Source organism: Nannobrachium achirus (assembly GCF_963921795.1).
Source record: "Nannobrachium achirus genome assembly, chromosome: 13".
NCBI classification, from domain to species: Eukaryota; Metazoa; Chordata; class Actinopteri; order Myctophiformes; family Myctophidae; genus Nannobrachium; species Nannobrachium achirus.
The window spans coordinates 50,570,308-50,593,184 of NC_137833.1; the positions used below are offsets into that span (position 1 = coordinate 50,570,308).

General features: G+C 42.7%; 1 protein-coding gene across 1 annotated transcript in view; it reads left to right on the plus strand.

Annotated features, from left to right (window-relative positions):
• Positions 1-11,704: 11,704 nt before the first annotated feature.
• spock2 (SPARC (osteonectin), cwcv and kazal like domains proteoglycan 2) overlaps positions 11,705-22,877 on the plus strand; it is a 104,274-nt gene continuing 93,101 nt past the window's right edge. The window contains exon 1 of the mRNA XM_080739715.1: positions 11,705-12,024. Within this exon, the coding sequence (XP_080595841.1) occupies positions 11,767-12,024 (258 nt within the window). The 5' untranslated portion in view covers positions 11,705-11,766. The remainder of the gene's footprint in view (positions 12,025-22,877) is intronic.

The window sequence follows — 22,877 nt, forward strand, 5'->3', positions numbered from 1 at the left end:
ACAAAAACAAGAAGAAACTGAAAGCGTGTAAAAAAGCCTTGCTAGTAGGGAGTAGGAGTGGGGGTGCTCACCTGAGGGTATTGGCTAAAAACAACCATTTAAAAAAAGGAGTGAGTGACAGACATTCCTCGCCAGTCGCCACTGGCAAGAAAACAAACGGAATAAAACAATTTCATGGTAATTCGCCCATTCAATTTGGAAACATCTTGTGTGCAGGTAGCATATACAAGATATTGGCACACAATATACTGTACATCTACAGCATTCAGTATTATACTGCACTGCTCACGTTGCCACTATTATCAAGACTACCTGGCTGCAGCCACTATGGTCCTGTTGAGGTCCACAGGAGACAGGAACCTCAACAAGTGACTGGAAGTGACCTCACACCTCTTTCTTGCTCTACCCCATGGAGGTTAAGTTTAGGGTTAGGGGTAGAGTTGGGTTGTCTAAAAGATAACATGTACACATAGCGACTTGGACTGCAAGGCAGAGACGTCACGTAATCTCCACAAGCGGCATGAAGTCACTTGCGCACTGTGAGGTCACTTCCTGCCACTTGTTGAGGTTCCTGTCTCCCATGGACCTCAACAGGACCCTAGTGTCTGCAGCCAGGTGCTGCTCACTATTATTGCAGTCACTCAGTGGTTCTCAAACTTTTTCATGTCAAGGACCCCCCAAAAGGATATGTATTTGGCTGCTCTCAAAATTCTTTCATGCTAGGCAGGGACCTCCAGAAGCAAAGATTTGCGTAAAAAAAAAAGTCAGCTTAAAATATAGCCTATATTATATTCAAGATTTACATCAATTTTTTTAATCTAAAAGCTCATAGTGTGGCACAAACTGACACGCTCGTAACGCCTTGCAGCGCGAGCGTTGTGTTGTGTGAGCTTGTAGATCTGCTTGTAGATCATCTATTTCATTAGGGATGAAGTAACTCTTAGGAAACCCTGTTGAAGACCCATGCAGGCATGCACTACTAGAGGAAAGGTGAGAGGAAAATAGCAGATCTACATGCTCACAACGCCTCGCGCTGCGAGGCGTTGTGAGCATGTAGATCGGCTTTTTCACAATGTCTGAAAAAAAAAACGAGTTTTGTCTGTTTTTTACACAGGTTTCTACGGTTTCTTGGGCTGGATATGGCAGCCTGGAACGGTTGTTCAAGTGCAGCTAAACTTGGCATGTTAGTAAACGTGCTACAATTAACAATAATACATTGCACCTGTGCAGCTGACCTGCGGAACCTGGGAATAATATTATTGTGTCAAGAAGGGGAGAATACAAGTGTGGAAAATATAATTATAATACCTAAATTTGGCATTTGTAGTTATTTTACTGTAATTTAACAACATAATAACCAGCACAGATAGACAAAGAGACATTCATGGATTTATATTTAAAAGTAACTTTTATTTTCCTCCCTGGACCAAAGGTATGGCAGCTGCATACCCCTGCCATACCCAATTGACGCCCCTGATCCATGCAGTACTTTTCCGAGATACTATGTACAGATGGATTGACCAACTGACCGTTAGTTCTGCCGCAACGATAAAACCTTTCTCTCCTCTGCAATCTTTCCTCCTCCACTGTCAACTTTGACTTGATTCATTTGCTCGGCCTAGCTACCAGACTAGTGCACACACAGACATCAAAGGGGGCTTGAGCCCCTGCCCTTTTACCTTTAAAAAAAGTCCCTCTCCAGAACATGAATGCAGCTTTTACTATGGTGAAAGAAAGGAAATGTCCCCCTTTCCATGCCACACTCGAAGGCAGCATTCGGAAAAATTGCCTTTTCCCGAACTCACCTGAACTTTAATGCAGCGTTTTGCGTTGAAAAAAATGTGTCCTCTGTGTAGAAATCCATGTAGCACGTTGCATCTTCAGTAGCTAAAGAGTGCGAGGTTGCGCCCTGAAAATAGCTGATCTACAAGCTGTCAATGTGTCGCACTGCAATGCTTTAAGAGCTTGTAGATCTGCTATTTCCGCATTTCCCAAAAGTGCCCTTTTAGGGCAGGGGTCTTCAATGTTTTCAGGCCAAGGACCCCTTAGCTGAGAGAGAGAGATAAAGCAGGGACCCCCTCTCCATATTGTATTAATGTGTGATCAGATTTTCATCTATTTCATAGATAGATTCATAGACTTGTTTGACAGCACTGTCATCAGTCTATGTTGGATTCATGTTAATGTGTATGTTCAGACATTTAACCACTTAAATCGTCGATATTTTGTAAACTTCACCTTTCACTCTGTACTCTGTCTGCTCTTTTATACCTCTACACCAAACCTATTTGCCGAAAATAGCCAATCTACAAGCTCTCAACACCTCGCCGCACAAGGCGTTGAGAGCTTGTAGATCTGCTATTTTTGGCTAAAGTTCTCCTCGGAATATAGGGCTGCGAAGTTGTTCATTTAAAAGAATTATCCTATCACACAAGGATTTTGGCGGCCCCCCTCCCCCTTGTAACTCTAAGGACCCCCAAGGGGTCCCGGACTCCCTGTTGAAGACCCCTGTTTTAGGGAATTTTAGCCCCCAGCTGCCTCTCCTCCTAACATTCTCTGCAGGTCCCTGATAGCTACCAAACATTATATGTTACGGCCTGCAGTGCTGCTGTTCATGATGACATTACACGTTTTGTTTAACTCTCAAATACCTGGAACGCGCCCGAGTCGCGTCGGATTTTAACCACTTTAACCATTATTTTGTGCTTTAACTATGGAGAAATAGCAGATATACAAGCTCACAGGGTTGTAGATCTGCTATTTTTGAAAAATCGTCAAAAATGTGTGCAATTCTTTGAATGTCTTTGACCAGACTTCTAGATCCTTCCTCTAAGTCAGCGGTTCTCAAACCTTTTCACGTCAAGGACCCCCAAAATTACATTTATTTGGCCGCAGACCGTCATCACAAAATATGTTGTTCCAGGGTCAAACCCCAGAAGCAGAGATTTGAGTTACAAATGTTTGCTTTGAAAAATATATATTGAAAAATGTGCAAAAATAGCAGATCTACAAGTTCGCAGCGCAGCACTCGGTGCCGCGCTGTGAGCTTGTATATCTGCTATTTTTCAATAGTTGAAACAGTCAATAATTCTAGGCCTAAAAGGGTTTTAATAAGCATCATCTGATCGTGACATGTCTCCGCCCCGCAGCCTTGTTTCTTTTTACACTACTCTACATTCCACCATCATCACAATCGCTTTCTCAAGCCTTTTGCTCCACAAAAGAAAGGGACCTTGGGAAAAGAGAGTCACGTGACCGCGCTGCCGACACCGAGGGACCCATTAGGGTTTATTCTCGGCTTCTATAAGGAGATTACCTGAAACCCCCCGTGGCTCTGCGATTCTAGGATTACTCAGACATTTTTTTCCTCTGCCTTTTTTTTGTTTTGTTTTTTTAGATGAACAGATTTTTTTGGGCCCCGGCTGCCAAGAATCTTCCCTTTTTCTCAGAAAACGTTCTTCTGGTCGGTGGTTGTTGTCACATCAGATCTGCCCACGGTGTCCGTGCCAGGGCTTGATGAGAAGAGAGCAGCGGCCGCGTCTTCTTCAGTATGTTAATCGCTCTGCCAACTTTCTTCATCATCATCAGGGACGTGCTGGGCCCCCGATTCAGCACGGGAAAAAGAGTTGGAGAGGCCCTCATTGCGCGCTGTATAGAGAGAGAGAGATCTCTCTATAACGCTGCTGCTACTCAAAGATTTGCCATTTCAGATCATGACAAGTGACAAGCCAGTGGGCCAATTACATGAGTTATATTTCGTCGTTGTCGGGTGGAAACCTTGTACGTGCAAAACCGTTTGTTTTGTATTTATCATTTTAAAAATGATTTAAACTAGTGAAAACAGACGATCTACAAGCACACAACGCCTCGCACCGCGAGGCGTTGTGTGCTTGTAGATCTGCTGTTTTCACTACTTTTGTGCGATGGCCTTGTATGATGAAGCAGGGCTTTGCTTTGCGAAAAAATTTACAAATTTGAAACTTGGAGATACGAGGTTTCTGCCCGACAGTTACGATTTACTTTGTTGGCCGCCCAGCCCCCCAAAAAATGAAGGCCGACATTTTATCTTAATTTTTTTCCTAATGGTCGGCCTGGACCGGCCGGGAATGAACCGGCCGTTCGGGAGTCGTCCCGCTTTTCCCAATGGCCAGCACGTCCCTGATCATCATCATCATCATGCTCTCGCTGTGTTTGATTAAAGTGGTTCTGGTAAAAAAGAAAAGAAAAAAAGAAAAGGAAATAAGAAATCCAAGCAGTCTGACGGCAGCAGTTAGGATCTCTGTCTAACTAGCTACATCAAACAATCTCAGTCTATAATATGTGAGTCACTATATGTGAGCACTGAATTCATGCTGTTAAGCACAGAGGAGGCATTTTGGTGGTTATTTATCCACAAGTTTCCGCGGGAGTTTACTGGAGACTATCGGGACCAAACTTTAACAGCAGACATACAAGCTCACGTCGCATCGCAGATGCAACCCGTTGTGAGCTTTTAAATCGGCGCCGGAAGCTCGGTACAGACGTCTGCGCAATGCACTATGGGGCGTTGGAAACTCGTGGATAATTGGCCATTTGTCGCTTATACCCCAATAGGCGGCCTACTGTCTGGCCCCCACCAACCCCAGTAATAATGGTGGTATAAGAGCAGCAACAACACTAGTATATCGCCGTTGTCGGGTGGAAACCTCGTATCTCCAAATGTGTACGTTCTTTCGCAAAGTAAAGCCCTGCTTCATCATACAAGGCCGTCTCACAAAAGTAGTGAAAACAGCAGATCTACAAACACACAACGCCTCGCACCGCGAGGCGTTGTGTGCTTGTAGATCGGCTGTTTTCGCTAGTTTAAATCATTTTTTAAATGATAAATGCAAAACGAACGGTTTTGGACATACAAGATTTTCACCCGACAACGACGATATCTGAACTGTCGCTGGAGTAGAGGGAACGCCACCGTCGCCCCCTGCAATGTTGTGGCCCTCGGCTTGGTACCCTAGACATAATTCGGCCCTTGGGGAAAACTAATTGGGGAACCCTGCCCTATATACATGGTCGACTTATTTTTCCCTTCTATCTACCAAAATCTCTTCTGCAAAAATAGCCAATCTACAAGCTCACAACATAGCACAACATACACGCAATGCGAAACCAAATGTGACACTAGAAGCAGTGCTCTTCCGAGCACAGGTCTCCACCAGGTCAGGTGTGTTGTTGTGGCCTCCTGGTGGCGCTATAATAGGCCAATGTGAAAAGGGTGCCATGTCTTCTTCTGCCTTTGACGGCACGCTGCGTGCATGATATGAGGCATCTTTTTCCAAAAATGAGTTTGGCAAAAGTTGACCTGCTGGTGGCGCTATAACAGGTCAATGTGAAAAGAGTGGCATTTGTTCCTTGACCTAGTGGGAATGTGCGTGCAGAATTTCTCTGTAATCACAAGCAGCGTTCATGATTTAAGTAAGTTTGTACAAAATGGACAAATCCTGCGAATCCGGCAGAGGTTCAGAATGAGCCCTATTCACGCCCCGCCCACTCAGCAACTTCCTGGTGCTGACGTCATGCTTTGAAGGGGAAACCCTACTATTAAGCCCATAGAGTTAACACAGAAATCGCAAATTAATGCAATTTCCGAATAGTAAAGTATAAAATACGGCTAGCATGATCAAGAACACAAGATAGTAAAAGGCACATAAAAGGTAAAAGGCTTTAGGTCTAGCGATTTCTGTGTTAACTCTATGTGCTTTTAGCAGGGTTACCCTTCAAAGCTGACGTCAGCACCAGGAAGTTGCTGAGAAATGTGCTGAGTGGGCGGGGCGTGAATAAATAGGGTCCATTGGTATCCAGGGAGTGTGTGTGCAGTTTGGCAGCGATCGGGCCAACGGCGCCGGAGATTAGCTGTTAACAGATGGATGGACGGACACACGGATGGACAGGGCCGAAAACATACTTTCCCCCATGCCTCATCAACAAATACAAAAAAGAAAAAGGAAAATGTCAGCAGTGAATGACAACTCCTTTCTAAGGTAAAAATTAAGAAAAGAAAATGAATATGCAATAAATAAACAACAATGAATATATGAGAGTGATTATTATACAGTATAAAGTAAGTCCCACCACAGTTCTACAATAACAGGCATCTGTCACAGCTCTGCACTGTACGTCCAATGGGAATTGTACAGACACAGCTTGATATCATCAGAGATAATGCATCCCTTTCAATAAAAAACGTGTTCAAGTTGTTGTCAGACACTGATCTTGTCAGAAGCCAGTTGATGTATGTGTATTAATTGTGTGTGTGTGTGTGTGTGTGTGTGTGTGTGTGTGTGTGTGTGTGTGTGTGTGTGTGTGTGTGTGTGTGTGTGTGTGTGTGTGTGTGTGTGTGTGTGTGTGTGTGTGCGTGTGTGCCTGGCTGCATGCAGGTGCATGCTGCTTTTGTGTTTGTCATTTTCAATCTGAACAACTCGCTGTTTATCTTTTGTGGTGAACTTGATTGCATTCGGCTGAGAGATTAGGTTACACCCAGACTCGTGTCTGTCTGTCTTTTGAAGAAGAAAGCCTTTTAAAAACAGTCCTTTCAGGATGTAATAAAGATGGCATCAGTTAATCCAGCATTTCAATTACAAGCCGTCATTCACTGCATCCCCTCTGGGGCCTGGATGAGTCTGTTATAGCAGATATAGCAGGCAAGGCGGGCAAGTGATAGGATAGGGTGGCCCTGTATCAATGGTGAAAAGTAACAAAGTACATTTACTGAAATGCTGTACTCACTATAGCTTTTTTCATGAATAAAATGTAATTTTGTCCAATCTGTATGGTAGCAGGGGTCTTCAACAGGGGGTCCGGGACCCCTACAGGGGGGCCTCGAGATCTTTGTGTGATAGAAGCTTTTTTCTCCTTTTTTATATTAACCACTTGGACCCGAGTGTCCATATTCTGAGAACTTTAGCCAAAAATAGCAGATCTACAAGGCGTTGTGAGCTTGTAGATCGGCTATTATTACAAGGTAGGTTTAGAAGGCTTATTGTCGGTATCAGCCGATGCATGGGGTAAAATGCGCTAGACCCCTGGGAGATGGATTTTGCTGAGGTTGAGCGCAACACCTACCATCAGCTCCCAGTATTTACTGCAAGACTTGCTGCGCTACTGATACACTGAATTGGCGGTGCCTGGGATCAACCACAAGGTCATGTGAATCACATGACCTTCTGGTCCAAAGGCGAGAGCTCTACCGACTGAGCTACCCACACATTTATTTGCATTGACTATGGACACTTATTTTTGGCCCTGCACTATTAGGTTGTGTTGGTTGTATTGAGTGCTATTGCTGTGTTGATATGGCAGTGAGATACTTGTGTTGCACTGACTGGCATTGACTGTTATGTACACTTTTGTTTGGCACATGCTTTGTTAAGTTGTGCTTTGAGTATTGCTTTTTTGGGTGTGACGTGTCGCTTATGAGCGTTGAATGTTTCTTGGTCACTTTATGTATATATTCTTGTTTTTTTTAATATTTTGTTTATTTTCTTCTTTTTATTGTGCCTTGCTTTTTTTGACTGTACACAACAGTACTTTTTCTTACTTCTTTGTAACTTATAACCTTTGACTGCTGTGCTGCCTCTGGGCAACTGAATTTCCCCCGTGGGATAATAATGGTATCTATCTACACAAAAAGTTTTTTTTATATATTTTACAAAATATACATTAACCAATTAAGCCCTATTCTAACTTTGGCTTTTCAAAAATAACCGATCAGCTATTTTTCGAAAGATTTTTCGAAAATAATGAATAGGCCTACTGCTTTTGGTACTTTAAGTATATTTTGATGCCACTACTCATACTATACTAATACCTCTTCCACCAGTGTTGATAGTGTGCCAGTATCTGTATAGGACATCTGAACACTGCCAAACAAAGACCTATTGAAAATACAAGCATGATCTCTAGTGAGTCCTTATCGCCGTTGTCCCCTTATGACTCCGATATGTTTGGGTCAGCGCTGCAGAAAAGCAAACATTATTCATCTATCTTCCTTTGAGGTGGATAAAAATAGGTTTGTTCTACGCTAAATAAATGAAATCTCATGGGGGCACGGTGGCGCAGTGGTTAGCGCTTCGCCTCACAGCTACAAGGTCCTGGGTTCGATTCCCGCCGGGGGGCGCTGTGGGTGCTGGGGGCGTGTTTCTCCCTCCGTGTCATCAGCGCCCACACCCTAGGTGGGGTTGGCGATAGGGCCTTTCTGTGTGGAGTTTGCATGTTCTCCCCGTGTCTCCTAGGGTTGGTACCCTCACAAAAACATGCAGTAATCCTGGTCTCAATAATGCCTCCCCCTGGCCAGCCGGGGCGCTTGATGGAGGGGAAAGGAACTGGTTGGAATAACGTGTTCCTTCCACGCGCTACGTCCATCCCGGGGGAAATCCCCCCTGTCAGGTGAAAAGAAACAACTTGGACTACTCATGCATTGAAGGAAGCATGAGGTCAGTCCGTTGTCTCCCCAGCCGCGGCAGAGGGAGAGCAGAGCCCAGGATTACATAGGCAATTGGCACTGGGTGAAAAAATGGGTTTGCAAAATCGTGGGATAAAAATTATAGAAAAAAATAAAAATAAAAAAATAAATTAAATCTCTGTTCTTGAGCTATGCTAGCTATGTGACTTTGTGTGTATTGTCCATGTGTTTCCAAGTGTTTTTCCATTGTATCAAATACTGAGTCCTGTGTCCTGTGATGTCATGTGGGTCGATCCCATAGACTGTTAAAAGTATGGACAGTGGAAAGCCATTGGTTTCTATGCTGCGCAAATTAAGCTTTTTTGGCCGTTGTATGGGTGCCGCCATCATTGTAGAAATCAACGTTCATTGGTAGAAATGATACCATCTCGAATGCTATTGGCTGCCAACGGTCACGTGCAACCGCAGGGATACATGGGACATTGTCTTGAGATTGCTGAAAATAAAGCACACAAAGAAGAATCATCACAAGCCTATGATCACAACCCCCTCCTATAGCATACCCTGCTTTAACATCAAATATAACATAAATTGGACCATATTTTCACAAAACGCATATCATGGTGATTGAAACGAGGCTTTAAACTAGTGACAGGAACCATAAAGTATTTATGACAATGTTTACTAAGGTAAGAAAATCTAATGTAAAAGTTCAGGGGAAATGAATGGAATTATATGGAGAACATGTTGCTTCTGGTGCCAGAACAGCGCAAATAGGAACCTTCAGTTCCGTGTTTGCTTCATTTTAAATCGGGACAACTACACCCCTGGTCGATCCTCATCAGCATCGCTCACTTCACAGTTCACACAGGTGTGATTATTTCGCATTTATCCGAATGTACTATTGTACATGAGAAATAGATTCATGAACATGATATAGATTTTTCTCATTAAGGTTTCTCAACTAGAGTTCAGTTCTTCTGCTATGATTTTTCTGCTTTCATATGACATGGAAAAAACAAAAACAAAAAGCCAAAGTGCTAGACGACTCAGCTCTATTTAAAATTAGTCACGTCTTGCTGGTCACTGTTACTAATAATATAATAAAGATGTTATGATGTGTGTTAGACACACTGCACTGGGAAGGTTGCCATGTACTTTTCCCAAAAGCGTTTTGCTCAAGACCCAAAAGAGGAATCAGATGTTTGCCCGGAACCCACACTAGTGGAAATATAGCAGATCTGCAAGCTTGTAGATCTGCTCTTTTCACTACGTCTTAAACATAATTAGTTTTCCTATAGAGGGTATGCGCATGCATAAACTGAGTGGCAAATCGAGTGGCAAAGTGAGTTTAACGTCGTTTATCGTTGTTTAATACAATCAGATAGGACTTTTCTGTTTGGATGTATGGGCTGTCAAGGCCAGAAAGTAGTTTTTTTGCCATTCAGTAGGCGTTCCCGCATAACTTCCGCGTATGATGATGATGTCACGTGCATAACCTCTATTTGGGGGAATTTCTTATAGGTTATTTTAATTTCAACCCATAAAAATGTGTGATTCTTTTAGGAAATCTTTAGAAAATCTTTTAAAATAATAACGATTAACGTCAAGATTTAGGAAACACAAAAATGAAGGGATATTCACTCGCAAGTCGCAACCCACAAAAATGGATCCGCGACCCGCAAATGGGTCCGCGACCCACTGTTTGGGAAACAGCGAACACATATAATCTTTGCTCCTCCTATAGGTGGCCTATACAGCATTTGCATTAGTTAGTTCTTCATATTTGCATTATTGAGTGCTGGCCTAGTTCTTTCACTTTTCACTTTCAGCATTTGCATTTGTGCCTATATGTATATGTTTACCTTTAAAGGAGTGTGTGTGTGTGTGTGTGTGTGTGTGTGTGTGTGTGTGTGTGTGTGTGTGTGTGTGTGTGTGTGCGTGTGCGTGTGCGTGTGTGTGTGTGTGTGTGTGTGTGTGTCTGATGTGCAGTGTGGGTTCCTGCATTAATTATGTCTGCTTGGGTATAAATTAGGACCGTCCTCCTTGACTAAAGAAATCCATAGTCAACTACAGTAATAGGAATAATGATCATGGGAATATGATGACTAATCGACCAATCTGTAAAATTGTGTGTACAGTCATGCAGAAACCAGCCTTTTCGGGTTGGTGAGGTTGAGAACTTAACATTGATTAATCAACTAATCGTGTTTATTTCACAATATGAATACTGGGTTCTGATATCTAGAGTTTACAAGAGATGTGCTTATTCTCAAATACACAAGCATGGAGGGGAAAGTGCATTATAGACAGAGGAGCAAAACCTGTAAAAACCTGATTAAAGGGCACCAAACCTTTCTCAGTTGATTCTTATGTATTTTTGAAGCGGTGAAAGCCGCTTCCAAGGAGTGGCTTTGTCTGTCCCGTACAGTCTGTCCCATAGGCTTCCAAGGAGTCCCGTGTCCGTGTCATGTCCCGTGCGTCCAGAATTGAGGATTGGTCAAGCTTCACATGACAATTTGGCCATCCGGACAAAAGCATTAATTCATTCAGAATTCATAAAAATATAGAACTAAAGCACATAGAAAGTATAGATCTAGAACACAGAATGTATAGATCTAGAACACAGATTTCACAGCTCTAGAACACATAGAATAAAAATTCACCGCTTCACACTTCGAACCAAGGTTTGATATTTTCCTGTAGAATCCATTTCTGCAATGTAGCCTACATTTTTGTGTTGTGCACAATTAGCATATTGACTCAAATATGCTAATTATCTCATTAAAGATGCACAAAACAACAATATACATTGCAGAAATGGATTCAACTGAGAGAAGTTTGGCACACCCTTTAATCAGGTTTGTTTACAGGTTTTGCTCTGCCTATTACATTAATTGATTATTATTATTATGATTTATGTTATTTTTATATAGGCCTATAAATTGCTATGGAGGACAGGTATTCTTTCAAATCCATCCCACCCTCTCCCCCTCCCTCTCCTCTCACTCTCTCACCGTCCATCCTCTCTCTCTCCCTCTCCCTCTCTCTCTCTCTCTCTCTCTCTCTCTCTTTCTCTCTCTCTCTCTCTCTCTCTCTCTGCCTCCCTCCCTCCCTCACTCTCAGGCAGCAGCAGCAGCCGCAGCAGAAAGCATCCTACAGGCTAATCAGGTCACATCTCTCCTTCCTTCTGGGTCTGATCGCATCCATATCCAACCTCCTCCTCATCCTCCCAGCGCCACAACAGCACTTACTAGGCTACAGTCACACACAGCTCCAGTTTAACCCGAGAGAGGACAGAGTATCAATCATCCGCTGCTAATAACACGATGGTGGGATCATCCAAGCAGCCTCTTCTTCTCGTCCCCTTCTTGACGGCGGCGGCGGCGGTGGTGCTGATGGTGATGGTGAGCTCCGCCGCCGTTGAGAGCAGCGACGCGCCGCCGGCGAAGATGAAGAGCGCCGTCGCCGCCGCGGCGGCGGCTAAAGACGCGGACAAGCCGGGGAATTTCATGGAGGACGAGCAGTGGCTGTCGACCATCTCGCAGTACAGCCGCAAGATCAAGCACTGGAACCGCTTCAGAGACGTAAGTCAAGTCAAGGAGGGTCCGCGGGGTTGATTGAGAGATCTGTGGTGGGGTTTTAATGCGGTAAGCTGTGTGTTGATGGGGAAACAGCTGCCTTGCCAAGCCCGGGAGGCAGGGGGGGGGGGGATTCACCCCCTGAGGCATGTTGGTGTGATGCAGAGGCGTCAATTGGGTATGGCAAGGTATGGCAGCTGCCATACCTTACGGGGGGGGGGGGGGGGGGGGTTAAATGTACTTTATTAGAATAAATTCATTATGCCTGTTGCTAAGGTATGGCAACGTGACTGGTGTAGTCATGTTGCCATACCTTAGCTTTTGCTGAACTGACGCCACTGGTGTGATAATAACAAACAATAATGATACTAACCACATTTGCACCATATTGTTTTCTCTTCTGTTGACTTTACATTATGGTGGTGGCTTTTTCCATTGTCATAAACAAACATTCTATGTAGGCCTACTGTAGACCTATGTTCTGGGCTAGGAGAGGGAGTCTTAATTAAAAGAAAAGAGAGAGATGTGGGCTATTAGCCTATATATTATGTATGTAGGCTACCCACATATTCCAGGTGACAATCAGTTATTTTTAGAACTCCTCCTGTGGTATAAGGCAATTATAATATTGTGTTGTTAACTGCTGCTTTTCAAATAGAAGCCACTTATACAGCAAATTAAGTGTCCCTCCCCTCACTAGCCTATATATACATACATACATAAATGTAGCATTTTGAGTTGGAGCAGGGAGTCTCTTTGTAAAAGGTGTATGTGCACAGTCACAGTCATATTGGGCCATTTCACACAAATCGACGTTAATATTGGCCATACTTTCAGAAGCCCACAGCTCCAATAATGTGCCATGGATGCTATTACAAACAGGGGAATTAAGCAATTAGAATAGAAGGTGAGGTGATTGATTGCTGTGTATAGCATTAGACTGAACGGGGTTGCGGGGATTGATTAAAGCCCATAGGGTATGTTGTGCACTATGCAAGCTGATGTATTGCAGTGTCTATGTATGAATGCATGGATGGCGCTCTACCTCCAGCTCAGTGAAATGATTATCAATGATTACAGGATGGATTTGGATAGAGTTAGGAGTACACTGAGATTATTTTTCCCCACGTGAATCTTGTTAATAGAATTCCAATCGATCTGGGCCTTGTGCTGCTGCTGACTTTGGTTGCATGCAATGCAAGGGGGTGTCATAATTGCATATGAAAACAAGCGCACTAGGGATGGTGATAGATATGAATTATGATACATAATTGTATGATTTGTGTATGAGGCTCATATGACCATATAAGGTTATATTATGAACTGAACTTGCAGTACGACCAAAATATGGTCTCCTACTGTAAGTTCAATTCATAATATAACCTTATATGGTCATATGAGCCTCATACACAAATCATACAATTATGTATCATAATTCATATCTATCAAATGGATGGGACCATATGAAAATGTAATGGCACGATTATTGTGACCAAAGAAACTCTGCCCATTTACGATGTTATCGCGATAATGAAAATAAATTCAAATTTGCCAACATTTGCCAAAAGATAGATATAGCTATTTATTGGCAAAGAGATTTGGTAGAGAGTGAAAAAAGGACTGTATCAAGTATGTTATTTCACAGGCCCGTTTGACCAATTATAGAGGGTTTAAAGGAGTAGTTCACCCCCAAAATGTCATTTTTTCTATTGATTAGTTACGCCATGGAGACTTTGTCGCATTCCTAAGACAAAAAAAAAAAAAAGATTTACCCCCATTGATTCTGGATGGAGACCCAAATGCATGGGCCTGGATGGGGACCCAAATAAGGCACTGGATGGAGACCCAAATGCATTTGGGTCTGAATCAATGGGGCTAAATTTAGGGTCAAGGGTCAAGTAAATTTACCCCCATTGATTCTTCTCACCCAAATGCATTGGGCCCATTCAGGGCCTTGTGTTTGGGTCCCCATTCAGAATCAATAGGGTTACATTTACTATAATATTTTCGTCTTAGGAATGCGACGAATACAACAAAAATATTATTGAACTCAAGTCTCCATGGTGTGACTAATCATTTTGGGGGTGAACTACTCCTTTAAGTGGTACCGGACATGCAGCTCGGCAAATGAAAGGCGAATTGATACCAATGCATGACAGAGGACAATTTCACTATCGATTTAAAATCTCCACGATACGATTATCGCGAGTGTTTTTTTATCACGATATAAACGATAATAGCGATTATCGTCCCATCCCTGATGTGCACAGTGCCATGGCATCTTAAAGAGGCGGTGCCATAGTTTTGTACTTTTTCTGGTTTTCATGTGTCTAGGAGGTTGACAGTACTTCATTAGACCCCCTGGTGTGGTTGTTATGAGCAATTATGTATTAATTGCCTTTCTATTTGTGTTTTAGTTGTAGGCTGCCACCTTGTGGGGTCAAACGTGCCGGTCCAAAAACACAGATACTTATTACATCACAGAATCAACCCCTCCCCTAATTACCATTCACCCAACATACGTGGGTGTGGCTGACTTCAGCTGGGTCACCACCCACCATGACAACCACGCATACCAATGAACTGGTGGGTGTGGCCACATAAGAAACATAATTTTAACTCTTTCTGTACACTTTTTTGGAAAAAAATCTTCCTCCTAGTAAAATCATATATAATCATGTTTTAGAGGGGGGAAAAAGCATGGCACCCCATCTTTAAGACAAGAAAATGAGCCTTCCCCATATAGGGCACAGTTTCCCCACAGCGGAGGTGTCCTGCTTGATTAGCATACATAAGCCTCCATTGAATCATGTTGTCCCTTGTCATCGTCCCTGGAGGAAAGGTGAGTGCGTGTGGAAATGGCTCGCTCGACGTCCTCATGCCAGATTCCCTTCTCCTCCTATCCAGTATCCACCCAGGGAAGGATTAATATGACTGGCTTGTGTTATTATTTAAGAGCATGGCCGCCGTCAGTCGCTGTATTTAAGGGAAGTAATGAAATTGTGGCCATGAAAAGATTAAGCGTGAGTTATGGCGGGATTATGACTGTGTGGGGGCCATGCCACGCAGGGGCGTGCAGAGGATGTTAGGGGGGCTGTGGGCTGCCATTTCTAAAAGGGCCTTTTGGTGGAAATATCGAAAATAGCATACCTCCAAGCCCACAACAGCTTGGAGGTCGGCTATTTTCGGTGCGTGATATATACCACACTGAACTAAGCGTTATCAAGTCAATGCTATAAGGCGTGCGTACTGTGTAGGGAATGGATTTCTACACAGAGAGGGCACTTCTTTCAACATAAGATGCTGCATTCAAGTTCAGGAGAGTTTGGACAAGACGATTCTCTTGATGGCATGGAAAGAGGGCATTTGCATGTCTTTCACCATTGTAAAAACTGCATTCATGGTCTGGACAGGGCACTTTTTTACAGACAGATAAAAGGGCAGGGGCTCAAGCCCCCTTTGATGTCTATGTGTGCACGTGCCTGATGCCACGTCTTTAAACGCCAGCCCACGGCTCTGGCTTTAGATTATCAATAGTCCAGTCATTATATGAAAAAACCTAAAACAAATTGCAATAGTAGCAAAAACGGACCCCAAAAGACTGTGAAAATTGATGACTCATCACTAAACCATCATTTTGAGGGGCCATTTCTTGCCCAAGGAATGTTTTTCATGCAAAACAAATGCTTGCAATGGATTCAGAATAATTAAAAACCCCTAGTTTGACCCCTCACATCCCATTTAAAGCAGATTTTTTTGGGAGTCATTTTTCCTTTATAGTGTAGTGTATAGTAAGTGAAGGTAGGTAGGTCGTTTTCAAAACTTTGCCCCGATGGGATTCCTTGGGACTTTTTTTCCCTCACTAAGGACATAATGAGGATACAGAATCAGTTGAGTTTGCTACTATTGCAATTTGTTTTAGGTTTAGCCTAATTTTGGCCTAAAATTACTGGACTACAACCCCTGTTTTGAAATCAGTATGATGTTGTATTGACTGGCTGCTGCTCGTGCAAACCACCGAGCCATCGTGCACACGTTTGAATAAAACATGGAGCTGCTGTGGTGTGTAGTTAATAAATGCCCTGCTGTTCTGAAAAACAAAGATGTGCATGTGGCAGACGCACACAAGCATGCACACACACACACACACACACACACACACACACACACACACACACACACACACACACACACTAGAGACATTCGATATTTCGGATTAGACGATATATCTGGCATTGTTAGACTTTTTACGACATTGGTGTCGGCCGACGCATTACTGTAATTGTGTATATTTTGGGCATTTTGGGTAATTTTAGGTGGAAATTTTCAGATAAAAAAGGAAAGGTCAACATTTGCAGATCTAGAGCTCGTCGTGAGCTTGTAAATAGATAGGAATTGCTTTAGCACTTTTTGACCAAAGCAATTCATTCTACACACACACGCACGCACGAATGCACGCACGAATGCACGCACGAATGCACGCACGCACGCACACACGCACGCACGCACGCACACACACACACACACACACACACACACACACACACACACACACACACACACACACACACACACACACACACACACACACACACACACACACACACACACACACATTGGGATCAGTTCCTCACTGCAGGCTTTTCACTACTGCATAAAGATATCACCTTGTTCCTTCAATTTGAGATCAAAGCTCTCAAAGATACACAAACAGCTCATGCATTCTCATAATATATGTAGCCTTTCCATGGGCCTCCGTATTCCCCCGTGGTGATTCTGTTTACGCGGGCGTACCGTATGATTTGCATGTGTGTGTGTGTGTGTGTGCGTGTGCGTGTGCGTGTGTGTGTGTGTGTGTGTGTTCACTTGCATTACTACCGTATATGTGTGAGGGCCAAATGTCCCCACAATTACTGTACATTTGAGAAATAGACATTGTTAGTAGGGGTGTCACGATTATGACATTTTACATGACGATTCATTGTCACTCAAATAATTGCGATTAACGTTTTAATCATGTACTTGTCGTTTGTCATGTTGACAATTACATTTCTGTTTGGCTTTTATGCTTTGAAGTTGCACCTGGCAATTATGACACTTGCGATTGTGTCAAATAATTGCGATTAGACGATTATGTAATAATTGTGACAGCGCTAGTCCTCACTGGAAAGAAATGTTAGATGTTTAGTTTGTATTATTTTGTTACTTTGTTTTGCAATGTTGTAACACACCCAGCGCAATGCTTGGAAATGCTAGCAGTTAATCTCCGGCTTTAGGGACGGGGTTAATAAAAAATGGCAACAAAATAGAAGAAAATTACACAATATTACTGTCCTAAAAGGTTGATGTCCTCACAAGTACTAGTGATACAGGCGTGCGCACGTGTGCATCCATACGATTGTGTTTTTCTAGTTTCTTATTGGCGTGTGCTCCCACGGGAAGGTGTTGGGTGTCGGTGTGTTTGTGAGTGTGCTTAAAGGGTAGCAGAGCACCAGTGGTGGTAAAGTAACACAGTACATTTACTCAAGTACTGTGCTTAGTACAATTGTGAGGTATCTTTTGCTTTACTGGAGTATTTCCAATTTTCAGTTATTTTACTTCGACTGCATCTCAGAGGCAAATATTGTATACTTTTACTCCACTACAATTATGTCAAAGGTTTAGTTACTACTAGTTGGTAGATTTGGATTATCATTACAAAACATGCATTACCCGCTTCAGCTCTATATACATTTTGGCCATTTGGAACGCATTGTGAGCTTGTAGATTTGCTATTTTCAAAAGTTTTAATTATACATTTGAACATGTGTGAAAGGGGACATTCTGCATAATGAGCACTTTCTACTTTTGGTACTTGATAACAATACATACATTTTGAATTCCGGTCTTCTGCTTGTAACAGAGTAGGGCTGTCCCTGACTAAAGGGGGACTGCCCCATAGGTCGAAATCCCGTTGGGTCGAACGACGTCGGCAGGTTAGATAATCACCCGCGAGCGTCGGCAGGTTAGATAATCACCCGCGTCACGGTTACTTAGGTTAGGTTTAGGGTTAGGGTTAGAGTTAGGCATAGTTTTACTGAGGTTAGGATTAGGGTTTGGGTTAGAGTTTGGTGGTCGATCCAACGTGTTCGACCTAATGACATAACCCGTTACCGACTAAAGATTTATATAGTCGAATCTGATTGGCTGAATATTGCCAATAGTCGACTATTAGTCGAATAGGCAATATGAAAAAAAAAAAGCTATTCAAAGTTACATGTATGGTTTGTGCGATATGAAATGTGAGCTTACCATAATCACAGTAATCCTTAATCATATTCAGGGCTATTGGAGAGAAATTCACTTCAGTTTAGAGCACTGCAGAGTGAAGGTCTGCGTGTGTGTGACCCAGGTGATCCTCGTTGAGATCGTAGGCAATTATGTGTTTGCACTTTGAAATAGGTCTGCATCTATTCAAAGAGAGCATCAAAGCCAAGTCATTGGCCATCACTAGTTGACCAGTATGATGTAGCTCTGCTAGGTTCTAAACATGAAAGCATCTATTGGCCTACTGTTGTTGCACAGAAATTAAGCACCTTTACATGAAAAGTGTGTACTAGATTAATAGGATATACATCGTGATATATATCCCATTTCTTTCCTAGTTTTCCCAGACAAATTAGTCCAATCTCTCAGTTGAATCATGCAAAATCAGAAAAATAAGAAAAAAGAAAAGATAATACATTATTCGATTAAGAGATTGTTCGTCAACTAAGACCCATTTCGATCGATTAGTCGACTAATCGAGGTCAGCCCTATAACAGAGCATTTAAAACGAGTACACATTATTGTGTATCATTATTTTATGCTTTAACTATTGAAAAATAGCAGATATACAAGCTCACAGCGCAGCACAGAGTGCCGCGCTGCGAACTTGTAGATCTGCTATTTTTGAAAAATCGTGAAAATTAGAATTTTGACCCGATTCTATAAGTGTCTTTTGAATCCTTCTAAGATTTTTTGAAACAACTATGTTTCTGTCAGCAATCTGGCCAGCCATCGTCAAAGAAAAGGTCCTTTTCACTCAACTGGAGCTCAGTTAATCTGTTCTTGAGAGACTACTATGTCAGTGGTTCTCAAACCTTTTCATGTGAAGGACCCCCAAAATGAAATTTATTTGGCCACGGACCCCCGTCTCAAAATATTTCGTTCCAGGGACCCCCCAGAAGCAAAATTTGAGTTACAAACATTCGCTTTGAAAATACATATATTCAACGATTTGCACACATTTTCACGACTTTTTCAAAAATAGCAGATCTACAAGCTCACCGAGTGCCGCGCTGCGAGCTTGTAGATCTGCTATTTTTCACTGGTTAAAGCATTCAATAATCCTAGGCCTAAATGGGTTAAACATTGGAGCATTGATACTTTGATACTCAAGTAAAAAATGTGAGTACCTTGTTTGTGTGTGTGAAAAGGGCAGCATTAGAGCACTGGCTCTGGCTGGTCCCTCTGGCGGTTGATGATGACAGGAGGAGAGGCATCAGAGAAGGAGCGAGCGAAGCATCACACATCCTCCCCGGGGACCGCCAATAGAAACCGCTTTGATTTCAGCTTGCTGCCGTAGCAACAGCGGGCCCTGTGTTGTGGTACTGAAATGGAGCACGTTTTCTTCCCTGGGAGTTGGATGACTCCATCCAACCTTTAACTGTCACAACACGGGCTGGGGCTGAACAAAAGGAGGGTTGGGAACATCAGTTACGGCAACACTGTTTTCTCTCCACCCCACCCTCCCCTCCTCCCCCCGAACCATTGAAATTGTTTCGACCTTCTTGTGAAGTGCGTTAAATGGAACATTGACTACCTCACTCAAAAGAGGTTTTTCATCCGAGGAGAAGGGTTGCGAGTGTCAGAGACTAATCCTCCTCACATCTGCACAGTTTCTTCTTCTTTTTTTTTTTTTTTTTTAGGCATATTTAAAATTTAGGCCTAGAATTATTGAATGCTTTAACCAGTGAAAAATAGCAGATATACAAGCTCACAGCGCGGCACCGAGTGCCGCGCTGCGAGCTTGTAGATCTGCTATTTTTGTAAAAGTCATGAAAATGTGTGCAAATCTTTGAATATATGTATTTTCAAAGCGAACGTTTGTAACTAACTGACTAACTGAGCTCCATTTAAGTGAAAAGGACCTTTTCTTTGACGATGGTTGACCATCATGTGTTCAACATGGGGTTTACCTTGAAATTCGTTGATGGCTGACCATCATGGGTTCAACATGGGTTTTTCAAAAAATCTTAGAAGGATTCAAAAGACACTTATAGAATCGGGTCAAAATTCAAATTAGCAGATCTACAAGCTCGCTGTGAGCTTGTATATCTGCTATTTTTCATTAGTTAAATCATAAAATAATGATACACAATAATGTGTACCCGTTCTAAATGGGTTAAGGGTACAAGTGCTCGCTGTACTCTGTCAACATACCGGTAAATATGTCTTGTTGCCTTTTGTTGGCATTTGAAATCCCACAGTTCTGTTTCTTAATCTATATTAAAATAAAAAGACTCCCGATCGATAACCCACAATTATTTTCTAAGAAACTTGGAGCCAAACCAAATGCAGAACACTGACACAGGAAGGTGAGGTTGTCACAACAGGCGAACATTCTACATGCTTGCGACATGTTGTGAGCTTGCAGATGTGCTATTTTCGGGCCAAGAGATTTTGGTGTAGAGGGGATAAAAAGAAGGGGCAAAGTGTAGATCCCTGGGGCACGCCGGTCAACGAAGTATATCGTGTTTAAGTGACGAAGAAGGTTTATTTGTCGCGCATGATGAATGTGACATGGAGGAGTGATGCATGGTGAACGGCATCACTGGGCAGGCAGGAATGATCTTGAACACGAGAAAGGCCGTCAGTACAATCTACTGTAGGAAACAGACAAAGACCTGATCGATAAAACCCTGGAACCACTGAAGGTGAAACAACAATGTGAGGACGAGCGGGTGAGTAATAGGGTTGGGAGGCGGAACCGGAGTAATCGGGAGGAACCAGATCCAACATCGAGGAACCAGGAATATAGGGATGGGACGATTATGAAAATGTCATATCACGATTGTTGTGACCAAAGTAATCGCGATTTACGATCGCGATAATCAATTATCCTGGGGCGGAACATTTGCCAAAAAATTGCAAATCTACAAGCTTGTAGATCGGCTATTTTTTGGCAAAGACATTTGAGAGTGAAAAAAGGCTGTATCAAGTTCTTATATTATAAGTACCTTTTACCAATTATAGTGTTAATTAGAGTGTTTAAAATGGTACCGGATATATAGCTCGGCAAATAAAGGGTGAATTGATCCCATTGCATGACGGAAATCTCCATGATGATTGTCGTGAGTGTTTTTTTTATCACGATAAACGATGATATCGCTTATCGTCCCATCCCTAACCAGGAATCGGTTCCGTCACATTTGGAACCGTTTCCAGAACCAGTTTTCATCACTGTCAGAGCTGGTTATGTGTGGACTTCACGTCTGCTGTACAATTACAATACCGGTGGTTCTCAAACATCTTTTCTTTCAAGGACCACTTTAACTCTGAGAGTGTACAAAATGGAACCAAATGGACCTGGATGGTTACATTCTATGTGAGACACAAATGCAGTTATTTGGTGGCGCGGATAGATCTGCCATTGTCTTGAAGGTGCGCATGACATTAGAGCTGCGTCTCAAGTCCTTAAAGCTATACTGTGTAAGTTGTTCAACTAGTGGTCAGAGCTGTATAGCAAATCGCCGTTTTTCGCCGCGGACCGGGCCTCACACCCCCGCGTCTGCCTCCACCTCGCTGAGATCTATCTTTAGAGGGGTCCCTGGTTCCTGTGCGTTCAGGCATTCCGGAGAAACTGACTCCTTCACCCGAGTATGTTGTTGTTATGTTGAGGCAAGCTACTTCCTGAGAAGTCAGCAAGATGCGCCTGTGATTGGCTGGTAGTGTACCATGTGTTTATGATCGGCGATATGATTGGCCAACGTATACACATGATGCAGATGACGTCATTTTGCCGCGAAATTCTCCCCCCCCTCATGGCTCATAGAAAACATATAAAGAGAAGGCTTTAGAAGCTGAAATTAACGGAGTGGGGATTTAACAGTTAGGACAATTTTAAGATTTGTTTTATAAAAAAAGTTACATGGTATAACTTTAAATCGGATCCTATTTCCTACACTTCTTTCCTATTAATTTCCTTGTATGTTACAAGGTATTTTGATACAAGCAAGGAAATAGGAACTAGGAAATAGGATCTAATTTAAGGACTTGAGACGCAGCTTAGGTGTCAGCATTGTGTTTGAGAAATGGATCGTATACAGTCATATTGTTAATGTTTTCCATCCTATCGCAAAATTATGATTCCATTTTGTAGTGCAGGGACCAGACCTGCAGGGACCAGACCTGCAAGATGTGTAGGAAATAGAGCTGCGTCCTTAAATCAAATCATATTTCCTACACTTCTTTCCTATTTCCTTGTATGTTAGTTCCGGGCCACTAATAATAGAACGCCCCTACAAGGGCCCTATCAGTATCACCTGTGATGTTGTCATCAGAAATGGGACGTCTCCTCTTCTCTATTTCCTCAATGGGAGGGACTAACATACAAGCAAGGAAATAGGAAATAGGATCTAATGGACTTGAGAAGCAGCTACCGGTATGTCCAAGAGGGCGGATTAGACCCGTACATCCCGTTTCTGCGTGACGTAGGTGGATACCTTTTTAGGACGCGGAAGCATGTTTGGAGTCTATTCATTTACAATGAGAGAGCTAACGTGAACACAGAGCAAAATAATAGTTCAGAAGCTATAGTCAAAGAACTAAATATTGGA